A 21,296-nucleotide genomic window follows, 5' to 3' on the forward strand; every position below is an offset into this window, starting at 1 on the left:
GGGGGGTTCATGTTTGGGAACACATGTAAGAATTAAAGATTTTCAAATTAAAAAAATAAAAAACTATATAAAAAAAAAGCCTTAATACAGATATCATTTGCAACTCTGGCAATTGGTGTTTCTATGTCACAGAGCATTAAAAATAACAAACAGGCTTGATATACATCTATAGGATCGCCAGATTCTATTTTCTCTAGCTCTCCTGATGGTACCCACACAATAATTAGTGTTCAGGAAAATGATGCCAAGTCATTTTTAAAATGATAAATGTTATTACACATTTCCTGATGAAAAATATGAGATAGTATATAAAATGATTTAGAAAGATTTCGACCCAAATAGTCATTCATTTTCAAGCTTGGCACTACTGGGGATTTTAGGCTTCCATTATCCCTGAAAATCGCTTATTAATAATTATTTCATGAGCATCAATTTAGGATGGATTAACTGCTTAAAGTACCCCAAGGACACAAAAATAGAAAACTTGGTTTAATTATAGAATGCATAAACAGAGTGAAAATCTAGTTCAATGTCAAGGATTGGAGAAAGTATGAGGAAAAGGTTACAAACCATTCCAAGACTCATTGTTTCTAAATGATTTAGTATGAATTCAAAATTATGCAGTCACTTCTATAAAGACGCAAGCACGCTCCTGACCCCCCAAGAGAGACACTTTACCCAGGGGCACTCTGGCAGCACTGGCATCGGGGTTGATCCAGAAGGAAAGCCAGGAAAGAACCACGATGAGCAGGGTCGGGGCATAGACGCCCATCATGTAGAAGCCCACCTGCCTCCTCAGGGTGAAGATGACTTCCACGCACGTGTAGTACCCTGCCAGACACAGAGGCAGATAGGAGTGAGGTTCCTGACACATCCGACTGCAAAATGAGTGTGCACATAAATTAGGAGTCATTTCTGCTTCAGGCAATTTCACAAAGTGACCTCCACCAAAAATGGAGTATTTTTTTCTGTAGATATACATCATTTATGTGATCTAAGAGGATGGAATTATGGGACCTGTTTCACCCAACCTTTCGCAACTTCATTCTGAGATTGAGAAGCAGATATCAATGCTGCTCTGTGATACCCAGTCTCAAATTTTAAGTCTTTGTTCAGAGATTTTTCAATGACTTAAACTTTTTATTATCCTTGGGTACTCAGAGCCACTGGGAATAGCAAATCGAAGCAGCACAAGTTTACAAAGAAACACTCCTGGATTATGCATTGTCAACATAACTTTCAGCCCTGTGAACCACTTCTTATCTGGGAGGACTGGCCAACTACAGTAGCTCATATGCATCAGTTCAGTTCAGTCGCTCAGGGGTGTCCGAATCTTTGCAACCCCATGAATCGCAGCACACCAGGCCTCCCTGTCCATCACCATCTCCCTGAGTTCACCCAGACTCACGACCATCGAGTCCATGATGCCATCCAGCCATCTCATCCTTGGTCGTCCCCTTCTCCTCCTGCCCCTAATCCCTCCCAGCATCAGAGTCTTTTCCAATGAGTCAACTCTTCGCATGAGGTGGCCAAAGTACTGGAGTTTCAGCTTTAGCATCATTCCTTCCAAAGAAATCCCAGGGTTGATCTCCTTCAGATTGGACTGGTTGGATCTCTTTGCAATCCAAGGGACTCTCAAGAGTCTTCTCCAACACCACAGTTCAAAAGCATCAATTCCTCGGTGCTCAGCCTTCTTCACAGTCCAACTCTCACATCCATACATGACCACAGGAAAAACCATAGCCTTGACTAGACGGACCTTAGTCGGCAAAGTAATGTCTCTGCTTTTGAATATGCTATCTAGGTTGGTCATAACTTTTCTTCCAAGGAGTAAGCGTCTTTTAATTTCCTGGCTACAGTCACCATCTGCAGTGATTTTGGAGCCCCCCAAAATAAAGTCTGACACTGTTTCCATTGTTTCTCCATCTATTTCCCATGAAGTGATGGGACCGAATGCCATGATCTTCGTTTTCTGAATGTTGAGCTTAAGCCAACTTTTTTGCTCTCCCCTTTCACTTTCATCAAGAGGCTTTTTAGCTCCTCTTCACTTTCTGCCATAAGGGTGGTGTCATCTGCATATCTGAGGTGATTGATATTTCTCCCAGCAATCTTGATTCCAGCTTGTGCTTCTTCCAGGCCAGCGTTTCCCATGATGTACACTGCATAGAAGTTAAATAAGCAGGGTGACAATATACAGCCTTGATGTACTCCTTTTCCTATTTGGAACCAGTCTGTTGTTCCATGTCCAATTCTAACTGTTGCTTCCTGATCTGCATACAGATTTCTCAAGAGGCAGGTCAGGTGGTCTGGTATTCCCATCTCTTTCAGAATTGTCCACAGTTTATTGTGATCCACACAGTCAAAGGCTTTGGCATAGTCAAGAAAGCAGAAATAGATGTGTTTCTGGAACTCTCTTGCTTTTTCCATGATCCAGTGGATGTTGGCAATTTGATCTCTGGTTCCTCTGCCTTTTCTAAAACCAGCTTGAACATCAGGGAGTTCATGGTTCATGTACTGCTGAAGCCTGGCTTGGAGAATTTTGAGCATTACTTTACTAGCATGTGAGATGAGTGCAATTGTGCGGTAGTTTGAGCATTCTTTGGCATTGCCTTTCTTTGGAATTGGAATGAAAACTGACCTTTTCCAGTCCTGTGGCCACTGCTGAGTCTTCCAAATTTGCTGGCATATTGAGTGCAGCACTTTCACAGCATCATCTTTCAGGATTTGAAACAGCTCCACTGGAATTCCATCACCTCCACTAGCTTTGTTCGTAGTGATGCTTTCTGAGGCCCACTTGACTTCACATTCCAGGATGTCTGGCTCTAGATTAGTGATCATATCATCATGATTATCTGGGTCGTGAAGATCTTTTTTGTACAGTTCTTCCGTGTATTCTTGCCACCTCTTCTTAATATCTTCTGCTTCTGTTAAGTCCATACCATTTCTGCCCTTTATCGAGCCCATCTTTGCATGAAATATTCCCTTGGTATCTCTAATTTTCTTGAAGAGATCTCTAGTCTTTGCATTCTGTTGTTTTCCTCTATTTCTTTGCATTGATCGCTGAAGAAGGCTTTCTTATCTCTTCTTGCTATTCTTTGGAACTCTGCATTCAGATGCTTACATCTTTCCTTTGCTCATATGCATATTTATACCTTAACCCTGAAGACAGTGTTAGAGGTAAACATTAGCAAGGGTAAGAAATGAATGTCCCCAGTCCATGGAGATGAAAGGTGACAGACAGCAGACATCTGATATCTCTCCCCAGCCTCCCCTGGCTCCACTCCAGGACGTGGAATGTTCCCTAACTGAGGGAAAGGATGTCACTTTCACAGACATAGACTAAAGCAGACACCACTTTACATCATTCTAGAGCTACCATGATATCAACTAGTCTCCCAAATTAATCACAAATTATGGCCAGCCTCATAACAACCTTTGCTGACTGGAGAAAGAAAATAAGTGACACAAATATTCTCACAGCACTGGCATAGAAGAGACATTTCCAGATGTCTGAGATGATTTCTTTTAATGCTTACTTTAGATAAAAATGTCATTTCCCATTCAACAAAAGGAAGGTTATGTATGAACTTCAAAAAGTTAAAATATTCTCAGCTGTGCTCAGCTTAAACTGTACAAAATTATTTTCAAATGTCAAAACAAATGAATGAACAGTGAATAAATAAAATAATTATGGGGCAAAAGGCAATATTACTTTTTACTATGCTTTAGTTTAAAAAGTTGGATTTATCTCTTTTTGCTAGTTGGGAAGAAGACATATACTTCAGATGCTAGAATAGTTGTCATGTCATTTTTATTCGTTAGTAGTATCTAGATTAGTAATGGCACACAATCCACATCTTAAAAACTGTTGAATAAAAGAATGGCTATTTTTATCCTTTTATCAAATAGCTTAGACTAGAAATCTATCCTTTTCCTAATGTGAATTATAATGATTGATACCTCGGAGAGATTAGAAAGATATTAGGGCTAATACATAACAAATATAAAGAGCTGATTTGAACTGAAGTAAATTCTAATTATGCCAAATGTTTCCATATTATATCAAAAAAAGCAATGCACAGTGTTTGTCTTTTTTAAATTTTAATTTCACTGAAAGTGAAAGTGTTGACTGCTCAGTGTGTTCAACTCTTTGTGACCCCATGGACTGTAGCCTGCCAAGCTCCTCTGTCCATGCAATCATCCAGGCAAAAATACTGGAGTGGGTTGCCATTCCCTTTAATTTCATTAAAACTAAGCAATTTGTGAAAATCGTGCACAGGTTCTAAAAAGACATGAAAGGCAAACCGATGGAAACTTCCTCTCCTTTTTCAATGCCCATCTCTTATTTCAACCTCTTTCCTGGACAAATAAGAACAAAAGCTTCCAACTAACAAGCATGTTCAAAACTTCCAAAAAGTCATCTTTTACAAGTCTATTTGCTGTGATCAAGAAGGCCCACAGAGTTTTCTATGAGTGGTTCTGAAGTACCTTGCTTTGTAAGAGCATCACTTTTTCATGGTAATTTCACATCCACCTAGTGCCCATGAAGTAGGGAAGGACACATATGTGTTTATTATGTATCTTTAGGAGCCTGGTTCCAAATAGGAAAAGGAGTATGTCAAGGCTGTATATTGTCACCCTGCTTATTTAACTTATATGCAGAGAACATCATGAGAAACGCTGGGCTGGAAGAAACACAAGCTGGAATCAAGACTGCTGGGAGAAATATCAATCACCTCAGATATGCAGATGACACCACCCTTATGGCAGAAAGTGAAGAGGAGCTAAAAAGCCTCTTGATGAAAGTGAAAGTGGAGAGTGAAAAAGTTGGATTAAAGCTCAACATTCAGAAAACGAAGATCATGGCATCTGGTCCCATCACTTCATGGGAAATAGATGGGGAAACAGTGGAAACAGTGTCAGACTTTATTTTGGGGGGCTCCAAAATCACTGCAGATGGTGATTGCAGCCATGAAATTAAAAGACGCTTACTTCTTGGAAGAAAAGTTATGACCAACCTAGACAGCATATTGAAAAGCAGAGACATTACTTTGCCAACAAAGGTCCGTCTAGTCAAGGCTATGGTTTTTCCTGTGGTCATGTATGGATGTGCGAGTTGGACCATGAAGAAAGCTGAGTGCCGAAGAATTGATGCTTTTGAACTGTGATGTTGGAGAAGACTCTTGAGAGTCCCTTGGACTGCAAGGAGATCCAACCAGTCCATTCTAAAGATCAGCCCTGGGTGTTCTTTGGATTGAATGATGCTAAAGCTCAAACTCCAGTACTTTGGCCACCTCATGCGAAAAGTTGACTTATTGGAATAGTCTCTGATGCTGGGAGGCATTGGAGGCAGGAGGAAAAGGGGACAACAGAGGATGACAAGCCTGGATGGCATCACCAACTCGATGGACGTGAGTCTGAGTGAACTCCGGGAGATGGTGATGGACAGGGAAGTCTGGCGTGCTGCGACTCATGGGGTTGCAAAGAGTCGGACACGACTGAGCGACTGAACTGAACTGAGGAGCCTAGGTTGTCACAAATATCATAATAATTTTCTATAAGAACATCACTTTTTCAAGGTAATTTCACATCTACCTAGTGCCTATGAAGTAGGGAAGGACACATATGTGTTTATATGTGTGCTCACATAAGTGAGCAGCCAACAAAATACAGGCAAATGTATTTTGTATCCTATCCCCTCACATTTAGATGACAGCCTAGAAACTTAAGTCCTTCATCTGAAGGCAACCCCCGAGGGAACTTCCTAGGACTTGGATGCATTTGGCAGAGAAATACATGCTTGGATATAACAGTGATTAGCTCCATAAGCTTTTATCAGAAACATTTCTTGATCTTCTTTGATGTTTTTGTGGTACTGTTAAATTTATTAGAGGCAGGTGGGCAGCTAATTGATATAAATGTTCATCGGCGAATTCAATTTACTATTTCCAATGAGGCTTTATTTGATTATTATTCACTCAGGCTTCCAATGTAAGTAGAGAAATTGAAGTTGGAATTATACTTGCATACCTGTATTTTTCTCCACCTGTGTAATTTCTATAATTACAAAACAGTAATTTTTAATAAAGTTAAAGCCAAATCATGATTTTTGGATGATTTTATACAAATTAAAGAAAATATTGGCCATCCTTTTTGTACATGCTGCCCTCTGTCTTATCTACTATTCTACACTGTTAAGCATTCCATATATTTTGAATGTTCTATTTTTCTACATACATTTCTAAGTATTATCCAAACACTAAAATGTTTCTTATAGACATACAACGATTCATATAAATGTTGATAAAGCATGTTTACTGAAATACAGTTTCAATTATTACTCTCTTAGCCATGAGTTTTTATTTTCTGTAAATAATGAGATATAATTGACTCATTTATGATAAATCAAAAAATACCATACCCAAAAATCTAGGAAAGATTTACTAATCATAAATCTTGAGTATTTCCCCAAATACTCTCCACCACAGCACACCCTAGTTCCTTCTTCGAAATAAAAGGGATTATATTTCATTCATTCATTTGCCATTGGATCTATAAAAGAGCAGGGGTCTATCCTTTATTTTCTGCTGAATCCCCAAATGAAAACTTTTAAATGCAGAGCTTAAAGGTGAAAAAATGAATAACACCAGAGTTTTCAATGCTTTTACATAATTTTATACTACATAAAATTAGATATAAAATTACTAATTTTATTTTCATCTCTAGATGAAGTTTAAAACTTCAATAAAAGATATTTCAAGCTTCTCAAAACAATTTAGAGATTATTCATTTTAAAATGTGAAGCATATAATCTGGATGTGGGTAACTATTTTCCAAGTAAAATAACACTCACTGAACTCATAACATTCCTGTGAGGATTAAATTATGGAATTCCTACAAAGCACTTAAAACAATGCCTTACAGCAAGAACTCAAAAAGCCATCTACTAAATGTGTTTCTATACAACAATCCTCCCAAAAATACCTCTCTCAGCTTTCAAGTTCATTTTTTCAGTTGATTTGTAAAAATCCCTAAAAACTGTAGTCAGGCTCTATAATTTGAGTGAGGAGCAGAGAGAGGAGAAAGAACACTGTGCCCAGGTCACAGCTGACAATGACTTGTCCCCTGACATTCAGTAAGTCATTCGCCGTGTGTTTTAGTTATTTTATGTGTTCAATACAGGAGCTGGCTCAGAATGAGCAAAAAGATCATGTCCATATCCGACAATCATTGAAATCTATGATTTCTTCATTGAGTACACTGACGGTCAGATTTTTAAGAGTGCTCCTTTTTTCCAGTAAAAAAAAATTGGCAATTCTTTCAGTAGTGTATTTGCTTATTTTGCTTCTTGTCCTAAAATACTATAAACTCTACAAGAGAAGGGACTCTTTATATATAAATGTTATATAATCTGTTAATTTATTTGAAGGTCAGTGATAACAGATGCTTAAACTAACTTTATTTCCGACCTGGCCTCTGTCATGTTTATTACAATGATGCAAATATGCAACTGTTCACGCTTCTATTCTAGTGTCAGATAGGAATGTTTTAAGTCATATCTTGTCCTTGCTTAATGATGTCACAATGGCAGAATTTTAGCGGAAACATTTGATCTCTGTAAATTTTCCACAATCACACTATGTATTTTTATTTTTGCAAAGTCAACATAAATGTTGCAAAATCTTAAACTTTAATTTCATCTATTCATAAATATCTCTGATTTATTTCCTGATATAGATTTAGAACTGTATGGTAATTTACAAGTTAGACTGATTATTAATATGAATGTAATGATCAAAATCAATCATCTTTTTATTTACATTGCTAAGGGCAATAGCACTATATTTAATATCTAACATCCTCAATAACCTATAACTACCATAGGAGACACAAAGGTTTGAATACTAATCATATTATGAAAGTATTGATCAGTGAGTACTGCATTTTCACTTCTGCAAAGCTTGATGTAATTTAATGAATGAGATTAATTCGTGGAGATTTCATAATTGGCTGTTCCATAACCTAGGCTGAGAATATTATGTAGTGAATATTTACCAATGTCCAATTACCTCATGTGCTAATTATTTCCTGCAGAGTATAAAGATGAATGCTTTTGAAAATCAAGAATATGCAGTCAACTAACATCAAAAAACTGCCCTAATGACAACAGATGACTATAAATGGGTTACAAGGTTCACATCCATAATGTCTGGCCCTTGCCAAAGCAGAATTTCTTGGCAACATCTAAGAATATCACTGCCTGGAAAATAAAATATAAAATAAAATAAAAAAATAAAAATTTAAAACTCTTTTATTTGTAATTATATAAAGAAAAGTAAAACTATCTACTGAGTAAAAAAAATGTTTAACTTTACTGAATGTAATTTTATGAAAGATTTAAATATATCAGTATGAACCATCTATAAATTTTGAACTTTTTAACTAGTTTTCTCTATTCTGTCCTCAGCATATACAGTATTGAAATAAATCTTTGGAATAGGACTTCATTTTGTTTAATTTAAAGGACATTACTTACCAGTGCCTTTATAGTATTTTGTGCAGTTACCATATTCAATATCTTCCTTTTTAATATCAAATTGAGGCAAGGCAATTTTTTCTAACTGGACAGGATCCCCCGACTGCCAGATAAATCTTAAGTCATCAGTTGTGTAACCAACTATAAACAAAAATAAACAAAATACTAGCTTGGGATATAACATTAATACTTTTTCAATATTGAAACATCCAAATATTAAATATAGAAATGGTAAAACAATAGGCCATTCTTACATGAAACTTCTGTTAGAAATGTAAAGAGGTAAAAATCTATGGCCACTAATGCAAGTATTCATACAAAAGTTACAGATAATTGGCTTAAAGAAATGACAAGCTAAAGTAATCAGCATATGGCAAATGGTTAAAATCCCAGGGTGTCAAAAATGGTAGTACATTTGTCATTGTCAGAATTCTGAACTGTCATCAATAAAATAGTAAGAAATAAGTGATACTAGCTTCCTGAATGTAAACATTGACAAAACATGCCCATATGCTACCTGGAAATTTTTAGAGAAACTTAAGCACCAAAACAAATTTTCTGGAATAATTAACTACCAACTTCCTTAAAGGAGTTGCATGACCTCAGAAAAACAGTAAAACAGCTCCTCAGAGGGACATCACTCCATCACTAGTGCCTCTGGGAGCCCACACTGTGGGCTTAGGTAACCTGGCTATAATGCAAGGGCCCATGGCTTTATGGTATGTAATAGCCTACCATTCAACTCTTACATGCCTGTATTTTTAAAAGCCATACTTTAGTGTATACAGTAACAGAAGTGAATATATATACACATTTGAAATTTATACAAATATATACTGATACACAGACACACATATACAACACATACACAAAGTACATACATACACTTCCATCTGCAAAATCTCAAATTATAGTCAGAAAGCAATAAATATTGCTCAAATTTAGGATCCAGCTTCAGTAAATTAAAAATAAATAGCAACAACAACAAATAACCACTAAGTAACTGTAAAGTGTATCATCAAGTACATATAATACATTTTATAAGGTTATTCTCTGTAGAAATAGGACACAGAATATGGGTATTCAGGCTGAAGACTCCTTACACTAGTGTTATTTTTTCATGTTTTATTACCTACTTTTATTTTCACGTGACAAGATTCATAGCAATTTACCTTATTTTAGAGCTAATCCTTTTGGTGAAGACATATATCTTTCAGAAACTGAAAAATACATGATCACAGAAGCAAAGAAAATACAAAATCCAATTTTGTAAACAATCTTTTTATAGATCCATAGAAAGTGAATGCTTGGTAAAATTTAGTTAATATTTTTTCAGGGTTTTCCAAATTTTTTGCTGTGATAAATATAGTTTTAACATTAGAAAAGTTATTAGGAGAGACATCATCTTCTCCTTTACATTGTCTATATTACTAATTCAGATGAAGATGGCAATTGGAATAAGTTAGAACTGTACAACTACACCTAAACTGAAATTTTAGAAAAACTAATAAAATGCCAAAACAAAATAGCAAAAGATTATCTTAGTACAAATTATATAGTAAAACATAATTCTAATAAAATATAAAATATTTGAAATATAAAATTTATAATTTCCCTACATAAATTACTCTAATGCCTGAGGTGATCTGAAAGTCACTCAGTCATGTACGACTCTTTGGGACGCCATGGACTGTAGCCTGGCAGGCTCCTCTGTCCATGGAATTCTCCAGGCAAAGAAAACAGGAGTGAGTAGCCGTTCCCTTCTCCAGGGGATCTTCCAAACCCAGAGATCAAACCCAGGTCTCCCACATTGTAGGTGGATTCTTTACCTTCTGAGCTACCATTCTAATGCCTGAAATGAAGTGAAGTGAAAGTCTCTCAGTCGTGACCGACTCTTTGCGACCCCTTGGACTATACAGTCCATGGAATTCTCCAGGCCAGAATACTGGAGTGGGTAGCCTTTCCCTTCTCCAATTCTAATGCCTATTTACAATCAAAAGCATTAGTTTCAGCATTGCTATCTATGATATTAGTAGCACGTATTGTCTCGAAATTTTAAGCATTTTATTCCTATAGTCACTTAGGGTCTCATTTACATACAGCTCTCAAGTTGCATCTTGCAACGCTGTGTATCCATGGGAAACAAGGTCAAGTCCAAAGGGCAGGAAAGAGTAATAGATAACCTGAAAGCAGAAGCAGAGGTCTTAGAACTCATTTAACACATGCCTCAGTGACACATTGATTTTTAAAGAAAAATATAAATCCACAAATATAATCCATAAAAAGAGTACCTCATACTGACAAGGACATCTCCATCTCGAAAAATGAAGAGAAGTATGTTTTCCTGGGTGACATCATGAAAATTGGCACTTTTTTCATTTGCAAAAAATAAATCAGGTTTCCACAGACATTTGTACATTGTGGGGTCCACGGTCAGGGCATCTGAGCCCCGGAAATCACTAGGGAGCTTCAACCTGGGATCGTTCCATTTTTGCCTCAGGAAGATGTTGACTCTATAATCCTGGAAAAAAAATATGCGTGCATGTGTGTGTTTATTGCTATTTTTAAGAACACGTTCAGCACCAGAATAAAATGGGTTCAAAGATTAGCAGCACAAACATGCTTGCTCGTCTAACATCAACTAGGATCACAATAGCTTGGGTATCGTTTGTGTCTTTCTAATGACTCTACAGATATCCTCTTAGCACTTGCAAGTTCAAACATCATCACAGTACTTTACCAATAATTGCTTTACCCTAACACAAACACTAATTATACCAGGGGGTTAGTTGGTATTGCCATAAAAGCATATGGACTGCTAAATGTTACCATTATTCTTCCCACCAAAGTAGGATAAATTTTAGTTAAAAATAAACAAGAAGCCAAGAGAAAATATTTCACTTGTCTTTTACTCAACAGCAAATTATGAAAATAATTTATATATATATAAAACTACAAGGGTGGTGGTGGAGGCATGAAGTGGGAGTTTGGGATTAGCAGACGCAAACTATTATATATAGAATGAATAAACAATAAGGACCTACTGTACAGCACATGGGGAACTATATTCAATATCTAGTGATAAACCATAATGGAAAAGAATATGCAAAAAGACTATGCCTATGTATAACTGAATCACTTTGCTGTACAGCAGAAATTAACAGTACAAATCAACTATATTTCAATAAAAGTAAAATAAATAAAAATAAAACTATATATAACACTGGATTATATATATATTTGAGAAAGAAAAGAAAAATTATCCTCAATAACTCATATAAGTAAATGATTAGAGAGGTATTCAAATAAGATTTGGATTATGCAAAAGAGTAGAAAGTATGTACAAAAGTATGTACAAAATTTGTACATGTCATGCTATATTCAACAATAGTAGAAAAAGGTTTGGAAATCCACTAAATAGCTGCTTACCTCAGTTTTTTGCCTCTCTCTAAAGTTTTAATTTTACAATTTTGTAAAAGGTGAATTATATCAAGACACAGAGATTCTAAGAAGATATGACCCTAGAAACATATTTAACACCTTAATACATTTATTTGCCAGTGAAATGGCATTCTGACACACATTGGCTTGTTAATATATAAACTCAAACTCAGCATTGTGGCATCATGCTCAGGTCTTTTTTAATTTTAGATGCTGAACTGAGAATACGCACAAAAATGTCCAAGGTGTAAACCACTTTGACTTAAGCATCCTTATTTTCAAGTATTCAAAATTCACAAAATATTACCTATCCATAGCCTTTTGATATGATAAAAATGAAATAAATCATCATTTTCAAATCAAAATGTAAATATTTAAACAGGAAGGGATAATAGCTTATCTTTTATTAAATAATAAGATCTAATATTACTATTAGAAGTGAGAAATAGCTCCACCCATCAACAGAAATTTGGGTTAAAGATTTACTGAGCATGGCCATGCCCATCAGAACAAGACCTAGTTTCCCCCTCAGTCAGTCTCTCCCATCAGGAAGCTTCCATAAGCCTCTATCCTTCTCCATCAGAGGGCAGACAGAATGAAAATCAAAATCTCAGAAAACTAACCAATCTAATCACATGGACCACAGCCTTGTCTAACTCAATGAAACTATGAGCCATGCTGTGTAGGGCCACCCAAGACGGACGGGTCATGGTGGAGAGTTCTGAAAAATGTGGTCCACTAGAGAAGGGAATGGCAAACCATTTCAGCATTCCTGCCTTGAGAACCCCATGAACAGTATGAAAAGGCAAAAAGATAGGATACTGAAAGATGAACTGCCCAGGTCGGTAGGTGCCCAATATGCTACTGGAGATCAGTGGAGAAATAACTCCAGAAAGAATGAAGGGATGGAGCCAAAACAAAAACAACATCCAGTTGTGGATGTGACTGGTGATGGAAGCAAGGTCTGATGCTATAAACAGCAATACTGCATAGGAACCTGGAAAGTTAGGTCCATGAATAAAGACAAATTGGAAGTGGTCAAACAGGAGATGGTAAGAGTGAACGTCAACATTCTAGGAATCAGCGAACTAAAATGGACTGCAATGGAAGAAAAATAGCAAGACCATCTCCAATAAAAACAATTGCAAAAAAGCAAAATGGCTGTCTGAGGAGGCGTTACAAAATACCTGTGAAAAGAGGAGAAGCAAAAAGCAAAGGAGAAAAGGAAAGATATACCCACTTGAATGCAGAGTTTCAAAGAATAGTGAAGAGAGATAAGAAAGCCTTCCACAGTGATCAATGAAAAGAAACAGAGGAAATAATAGAATGGGAAAGACTAGATCTCTTCAAGAAAATTAGAAACACCAAGGGAACATTTCATGCAAACATGGGCTCAATAAAGGACAGAAATGGTATGGACCTAACAGAAGCAGAAGATATTAAGAAAAGTTGGCAAGAATACACAGAACTATACAAAAAAGATCTTCAGACCCAGATAATCACAATAGTGTGATCACTCACCTAGAGCCAGATATCCTGGAATGTGAGGTCAAGTGGGTCTTAGGAAGTATCACTATGAACAAAGCTAATGGAGGTGATGGAATTCCAGTTGAACTATTTCAAATCCTAAAAGATAATGCTGTGAAAGTGTTGTACTCAATATGCCAGCAAATTTGGAAAACTCAGCAGTGGCCACAGGACTGGAAAAGCTCAGTTTTCATTCTAATTCCAAAGAAAGGCAATGCCAAAGAATGCTAACTACTGCACAATTGCACTCATCTCACACGCTAGTAAAGTAATGCTCAAAATTCTCCAAGCCAGGCTTCAACAGTACATGAACTGTGAAATTCCGGATGTTCAAGCTAGATTTAGAAACTTCAGAAGAACCAGAGATCAAATTGCCAACATCTGCAGGATCATGGGAAAAGCAAGAGAGTTCCAGAACACCCAAAGCCTTTGACTATGTGGATCACAACAAACTGGAAAATTCTTCAAGAAATGGGACTGTGAGACCACCGGACCTGCCTCCTGAGAAATCTGTATGCAGGTCAAGAAGCAACAGTTAGAACTGGACATGGAACAATAGACTGTTTCCAAACTGGGAAAGGAGTACATCAAGGCTGTATATTGTCACCCTGGTTATTTAACTTATATGCAGAGTACATCATGAGAAATGCTGTACTGGATGAAGCACAAGCTGGAATCAAGTCTGCCAGGAGAAGTATCAATAATCTCAGATATACAGATGACACCATCCCATAAGGATGGCAGAAAGCGAAGAGGAAATAAATAGTGTCTTGACGACAGTGAAAGAGGAGACTGGAAAAAGTTGGCTTAAAGCTCAACATTCATAAAACTAAGATCATGGCAGCTGTCCTATCACTTCATGGCAAACAGATGGGGAAACAAATAGTGGAAACGGTGACAGACCCTTTTTTTTTTGGCTCCAAAATCACTGCAGATGGTGGCTGCAGCCATAAAATTAAAAGACACTTGCTGCCTGGAAGGAAAGTTATGACCAACCTAGACAGCATGTTAAAATGCAGAGACATCACTTTGCCAACAAAGGTCCATCTAGTCAAAGCTATAGTTTTTCCAGTAGTCATGTATGGATGTGAGTGTTGGACTATAAAGAAAGCTGCTGCTGCTGCTGCTGCTAAGTCACTTCAGTCGTGTCTGACTCCGTGAGGCCCCATAGATGGAAGCCCACCAGGCTCTCCCATCCCTGAGATTCTCCAGGCAAGAACACTGGAGTGGGTTGCCATTTCTTTCTTCAATGCATGAAAATGAACAGTGAAAGTGAAGTCGCTCAGTCATGTCTGACTCTTGGCAACCCCATGGACCACAGCCTACCAGGCTCCTCTGTCCATGGGATTTTCCAGGCAAGAGTACTAGAGTGGGGGGCCATTGCCTTCTCCTGAAGAAAGCTGAGCACAGAAGAATTGATGTTTTTGAACTCTGTTCTTGGAGAAGACTATTTGAGAATCCCTTGGACAGCAAGGAGATCCAACCAGTGCATCTTAAATGAAATCAGTCCCAAATATTCTTTGGAAGGACTGATGCTGAAGCTGAAACTCCAATACTTTGGCCACCTGATGGGAAGAAGTGACTCATCTGAAAAGACTCTGATGCTTAGAAAGATTGAAGGCAGGGCAAGGGGAAAACAGGATGAGTTGGTTGGATGGCATTATCAACTCAATGGACATGAGTTTGAGTAAGCTCCAGGAGTTGGTGATGGACAGGGAAGCCTGGCCTGCTTCTGTCCATGGGGTCGCAGAGTCAGACACAACTGAGCAACTGAACTGCACTGAATAATCCGTCAAAATGATTGGTATTCCAAAAGTATATACACTAAAAGCTATTTTATTACCTCCTCTAACTGCTGTGGAGGGTTTTCTTGGTGGCTCAGATAGTAAAGAATCTGCCTGCCAAGTCAGGAGACATGGGTTGGACTCGTGAGTCAGGAAGATCCCCTGGAGAAGGAAATGGCAACCTACTCCAGTATTCTTGCCTGGGAAATCTCATGGACTGGAATTTCCCATGGAAAATCCCAGAGGAGCCTGTCAGGCTATAGTCCATGGGGTCACAAAAGAGTCAGACACAACTTAGCCACTTAAACAACAACATAACTACTGTGTCTTATCAAATCATCAAAAACTGCATCTTTAATCCTCAGTATCTCAAATATGCATTTGTGGTATTATGATAAAATACCATGTCCTAAAGTTATATTTAAGGGTTAGATAACAGTGCCGATGTATCTTTTATAAGTGTGTTATTAAAGCCATGTTATCTTATTTCGGTCAGTGATCATGACATGAAAATTTTGAAGATGATTTAATTTTTCACTTGTTTAATCCATATAAAACTATAATATCATTATACAGGTATTTACTGTGTGCTAGGCATATTTGATCTAAGTGCCTTACAAAAGATCTTTGTATATGCTTCCTATTACTGGGAAATACAATGTAAGCCTATCATCATGTTTTCCTTTTTGTCTGGCATTCAGGGAACTAAAAGCTAAGCCATAGAGCCCAGCAGTCCCCAACCTTTTTGGCATCAGGAACTGGTTTCCTAGAAGACAATTTTTCCATGAATGTGGTAGGGAGTGGGGTGGTTCAGGCGTAAGGTGAGCAATGGGGAGTGGCAGATAAAGCTTCACTCGCCCCCCCCACCAGCTGTTCACCTTCTGCTGTGTGGCCAATTTCCTAACAAGTACTGGTACTGGTTCCCAGCCTGGGGATTTAGGGATCCTTGTTATAGACAACTGAATTAATGCATAGCTCACTTCCTGATATGAGTATTATTGTTTGCCTGCTGAACATTTAGTACTATTTCAATTACTTCGTCGTATTTTTGTTATTATTAGATACCACAAATCACCTCTAGAAACAGGGCTGGATAAAAATGAAGTAACTGTTGAGACATTGCCACATACTGACAAGAGTCTTTCAGCATTATTTAGGCATGGCTCCCAGGCAACTTTGCCAGTGTAGCTGCTAAAATCAGGATGATGGTTCCCTTTTTAATGAGTTAAATGAATCACTGACATGTCCTCACAAAATGCAGTTGTTTCAACCTTTTAAAAATTGTGCTTTGTTCTCAAAAAGCAAAACACAAAAGTACCATATGACCCAGCAATTCCACTCTGAGTCATGTGCTCCTAAAAATTAAAAGAAGAGACAACAACTGATATTTGTACACCCTTTTTCATAGCAGTGTTAATTATAATAGTGAAAAGGTTAAACAGTGCAAGTGTCATCAACAGATGAATGGATAAACCAAGTGTTGCATACACATATACATCATAGATTATTACTCTGCCATAAAAAGGAAAGAAATTGGGGTACATGTTACAACATGAATGAATCTTGAAAACATTACCCCCTAAAAATCAGGACTAAGGAAGAATTTGCCTAGTATTACTACTTAGAGCAGGGATACAAGGGCAAAGCTAACCCTGGGGAAGAAAAGCATTTAAAGGGCTGGCTAGAAGTCTGAGAAAAGGTAGGAAACCCTGGGAATGTGATTTCACCAAACTAGAGTCAAAAGCTTTAAGATGGTCAACAGAGTAAACACCATCAAAGGTCAAATACAATCAAACTGAATACCTTGAGCAAATGAGGAAGCCACTGACAATTTCAGCAAAAACCCTCATGGAAGGACAGAGGAGCCTGATGGGCTACAGTCTATGGAATCACAAAGAGTCAGACACGACTGAGTGACTACCCACAGCAGAGCGGCATATAACGAAAGAAGATGGCAGAGGGTTAAGAGGTGAACAAAGATTCCTGTCTATCAGATGGAGATAAAATAACACACCCACAGTACAGGGTTTTCATAAGGAATAAATGGGAAAACATACGTAAAGTACATGAACTTCACCTGACTATATTATGTGCTAAGCAAGCATTTTGTTTTATTGGGACATACTCATTATGTTGCTATTCTTTTATAATGTTGGTAATAGTGGTTAATAGGCTTTTTGCTAAAAAAAAAAAACCTGCCTATACTGTAATTCATTGGGTTTGCTCAGTACTGTGCCAACTGACCTACAATTGCACTATTTAGTAAGCCCTTTCTAAGGTCACAAATCTTGAAACTGTGCCTTGAGCATCTACTGAAATTCTTGCTTCTAGCTGCACTGGGATAAGCTCGAAACACTATTAGTTTGGGCTCTCTACTATAATCCTGTATCAAATTTTATTTCTTAATAGAACTCCAGAGTTGTTTTAGAATGAGCATCACTGAAAAACTGGAAATCAGTTACTTCATTGTATTATTCTTGGTCATTACAATTTATTATCTCATAATGAAAGTCCTTCCAAGATGCTTTTCTATCAGCTACGTAGCTACATATTATTATAGTGAATACAAGTTGTTGCAAGTTTATATAAAGGGTGTTTAAAATTTTTACAATTTAAATTAATAGCTTTGGCTCCACATTCATTAGAAGATAAAAGCTTATTAGTTAGGATGCTTTCGTTCATTTTTTTATGAGCATTTCTAAATAATTGCTAGTTACTGGCATTTCAAATGCTCTATGTTAACTAATTTGGAAACCTATTTATTTTCATTTTCAATTACTCAATCACTATATTTACAACTCTATCATATTATTTTGCAATGAAGAAATTCCCATCAGAAAGACTTCTTTTATCACTGGAAAATTACTTAATTGTTTTGAAAGAACTTGGTGACAAATACTATCATTGTTCATCACAAATAGCACACTAACAGTCATGATCTGGAAAATGGATGTTCTCCAAGATTTTCAGTACCAATTAACACCCAAATTAAGCTACTCCTCAAGGCAATAAAAATATCACAAGAAGACATTAAAACTAGTTTGTTTCATTAATGATATTTTAGTTTTAAGAACTGTTTTATATCTTGTGTTATCATTAGGATAGTTAGCATGGTTACTTGTAATTTTTACCTAACACTTATATATGCAATTTTTACTCTTTTATTTTCTTTATGATAAAAAATTGGTGTTCATGGAAACAAAGAAGATCAAATCTCATGGTATCCGGCAGGATTACATTTAAAGTTCTGGCAACAGAGCTTGTTTTTCAACCAAGCCTGGTTTGAAAAGGATTTAAATTTAATCCTTAGTGAGGTTAGACATTTCATGCAAGAACTGCAAGCTAACCAAACGTCAGTAAAAATTCTTAGGTTACACTTTATTTTTCTCAATATGACATTTTAAAAAGTTTTATTAAATACTGTTCTGTAACACCATATGACTATCTAAATTTTTCTAGAGCTATGCCAATATTCCATTTTGATTGGGGGTACCTGCTATGTGGTGCAGTGTGGCCACTTTAACTATAACCTCCATAAGCGTTGCAATCTGCCAGATCAGATACACAGAAAGTTCTCAATATATTTCTGTTAAATACAGTAGTGAAGAAGTAATTTCCATGACATTTCAACAGATTAGGAGATTGGTCCAGCATTATTTACACCACTTATGTAATGGTGCAAATTTTCTATATCAGTTGATAGTGACAAATTACAGGAAGGGAAAATAAAACTGGGGTGTTTCTCATCCTTCCTGATGGTCTAAGACAGGTGACTTTTGCACAACGCTGGGTTAGTAGTGCTTACCCGCCATGCAGCTAAAAATCCACATGTAACTTTATTGTTGGCCCTCTGTATCCATGGATTAAGCCAACCAAACAGCCATACCTCATACACAGATAGTACTATGGTGAAAACGGTAAAAGCAGACCCATACAGTTCAAATTCGCGTTGTTCAAGAGCCAACTGCATAATACTATGACTTATGATGTTGAGTCACCAAAGCTTCTGAACAAAACAGCTAGAAGAAATAGAATAAAAAGGATTTACCATCATTTTGAGGTAAATCCACTAAAAAGTAACTGACAAGGAAAAGACACAGAAATACAGTATATATTAACTAATAAAAACATAGCTTCTCTTTCTGGTTATGTCCTTTTGATGATTAACTTGAGTGAGACTTTTAATAATCACTGCACAAAAAATGACTAGCTATTTTGGCATTTCCATATATGGAAACAGTAATGTATGTAATCAGATAGCCCTCTAGCAACATTAGGGAGAAAGTCATATGTAATCAGAATATTCTCCGAGAATTTGGGAGAAAAAATTATTAACTTGTGTCCACCAGCATGTGTATCAGTTCCTGAATGCTGCTAAAACTATTACCAACAGTCAGTGGCTTAAGGCAAGACCAATCTTGACCTTCTAGGTCTGGAGTTCAGAACATCAGAATCAGAGTCACTGAGCTGAGGTCCAGGCTGGTTCCCTCTAGGGGTCTGAGCAGCCAGTCTGATCCCTTGCTTTGCCCAGCATGGCAAGGCTGTCTGCATCCCTTCACCTGGATCCTCTTCATGTCACCTCCCCTGCACTGGTTACATCACATCTCCTGTTACTGACTCTCCCTTCCTGTCTCCTCTCCTAAGGACCCTGGTGATTATACTGGGCCCACTTGATGATCAGGATAATCTGCATTGCAAGACTTTTAATTTAATCACAGATGCAAAGTCTCTTTCACTGTGTAAAATAACATATTCACAGGTTCCAAAGATTAGGAAAAGGTCCTCTTTAGGGGACAACTATTTAGCCCAGCACAGGGCACAAGCCCTGAAGATGAATAGCAAGAGAAGAAATTAAATATTTTAAGATTCGAGTATCTAAGATGCAAAGTAGACAAAAAAAATGGGGCAAGCATGTCAATATTATCCTATAATAAATGAAACAACATTGGAAAGTTAATAACAAAAGCAATAATAAAAATTTAGATAGTCATATGGTGTTACAGAACAGTATTTAATAAAACTTTTTAAAATGTCATATTGAGAAAAATAAAGCAAAAAGCAAAAAGAATAGTAAACTAAGACAAGTTTTAAGAAAAGAAATTTAAATTTACATATAGAAGAAAATATATAAAATAAAATTGTTTTAAAACAACAAAGATAAGTAATTTCCAAGAACCAGAATTAAGCTCTTTTCAGTTCAGTTCAGTCACTCAGTTGTCTCCGACTCTTTGCGACCCCATGAATCGCACAGCACTCCAGGCCTCCCTGTTCATCACCATCACCCAGAGTTCACTCAAACTCATGTCCATCAAGTTGGTGATGCCATCCAACCACCTCATCCTCTGTTATCCCCTTCTCCTCCTGCCCCCAATCCCTCCCAGCATCAGTGTCTTTTCCAATGAGTCTACTCTTCACATGAGGTGGCCAAAGCACTGGAGTTTCAGCTTTAGCATCATTCAATCCAAAGAACACCCAGGGTTGATCTTTAGAATGGACTGGTTGGATCTCCTTGCAGTCCAAGGGACTCTCAAGAGTCTTCTCCAACACCACAGTTCAAAAGCATCAATTCTTCGGCGCTCAGCTTTCTTCACAGTCCAACTCTCACATCCATACATGACTACTGGAAAAACCACAGCCTTGACTAGATGGACCTTAGTCGGCAAAGTAATGTCTCTGCTTTTGAATATACTATCTAGGTTGGTCATAAGTTTTCTTCCAAGGAGTAAGCATCTTTTAATTTCATGGCTGCAATCACCATCTGCAGTCATTTTGGAGCCCCAAAAAATAAAGTCTGACAATGTTTCCCCATCTATTTCCCATGAAGTGATGGGACCAGATGCCATGATCTTCATTTTCTGAATGTTGAGCTTTAAGCCAACTTTTTCACTCTCCACTTTCACTTTCATCAAGAGACTTTTTAGTTCCTCTTCACTTTCTGCCATAAGGGTGGTGTCATCTGCATATCTGAGGTGATTGATATTTCTTCTTTCTTTCTGGCAATCTTGACT

General features: G+C 37.2%; 1 protein-coding gene across 1 annotated transcript in view; it reads right to left on the reverse strand.

Annotated features, from left to right (window-relative positions):
* The window catches only part of GLRB (glycine receptor beta), a 90,697-nt gene that overhangs the window by 21,958 nt on the left and 47,443 nt on the right, over positions 1-21,296 (reverse strand). Inside the window, exons 4-7 of the mRNA XM_052654786.1 lie at positions 10,828-11,057; positions 10,637-10,719; positions 8,537-8,677; positions 679-831 (exon numbers count right to left, since the gene is read on the reverse strand). Coding sequence (XP_052510746.1) covers positions 679-831; positions 8,537-8,677; positions 10,637-10,719; positions 10,828-11,057 — 607 coding nt within the window. The remainder of the gene's footprint in view (positions 1-678; positions 832-8,536; positions 8,678-10,636; positions 10,720-10,827; positions 11,058-21,296) is intronic.

The sequence above is a fragment of the Budorcas taxicolor genome, chromosome 17 (assembly GCF_023091745.1).
Source record: "Budorcas taxicolor isolate Tak-1 chromosome 17, Takin1.1, whole genome shotgun sequence".
NCBI classification, from domain to species: Eukaryota; Metazoa; Chordata; class Mammalia; order Artiodactyla; family Bovidae; genus Budorcas; species Budorcas taxicolor.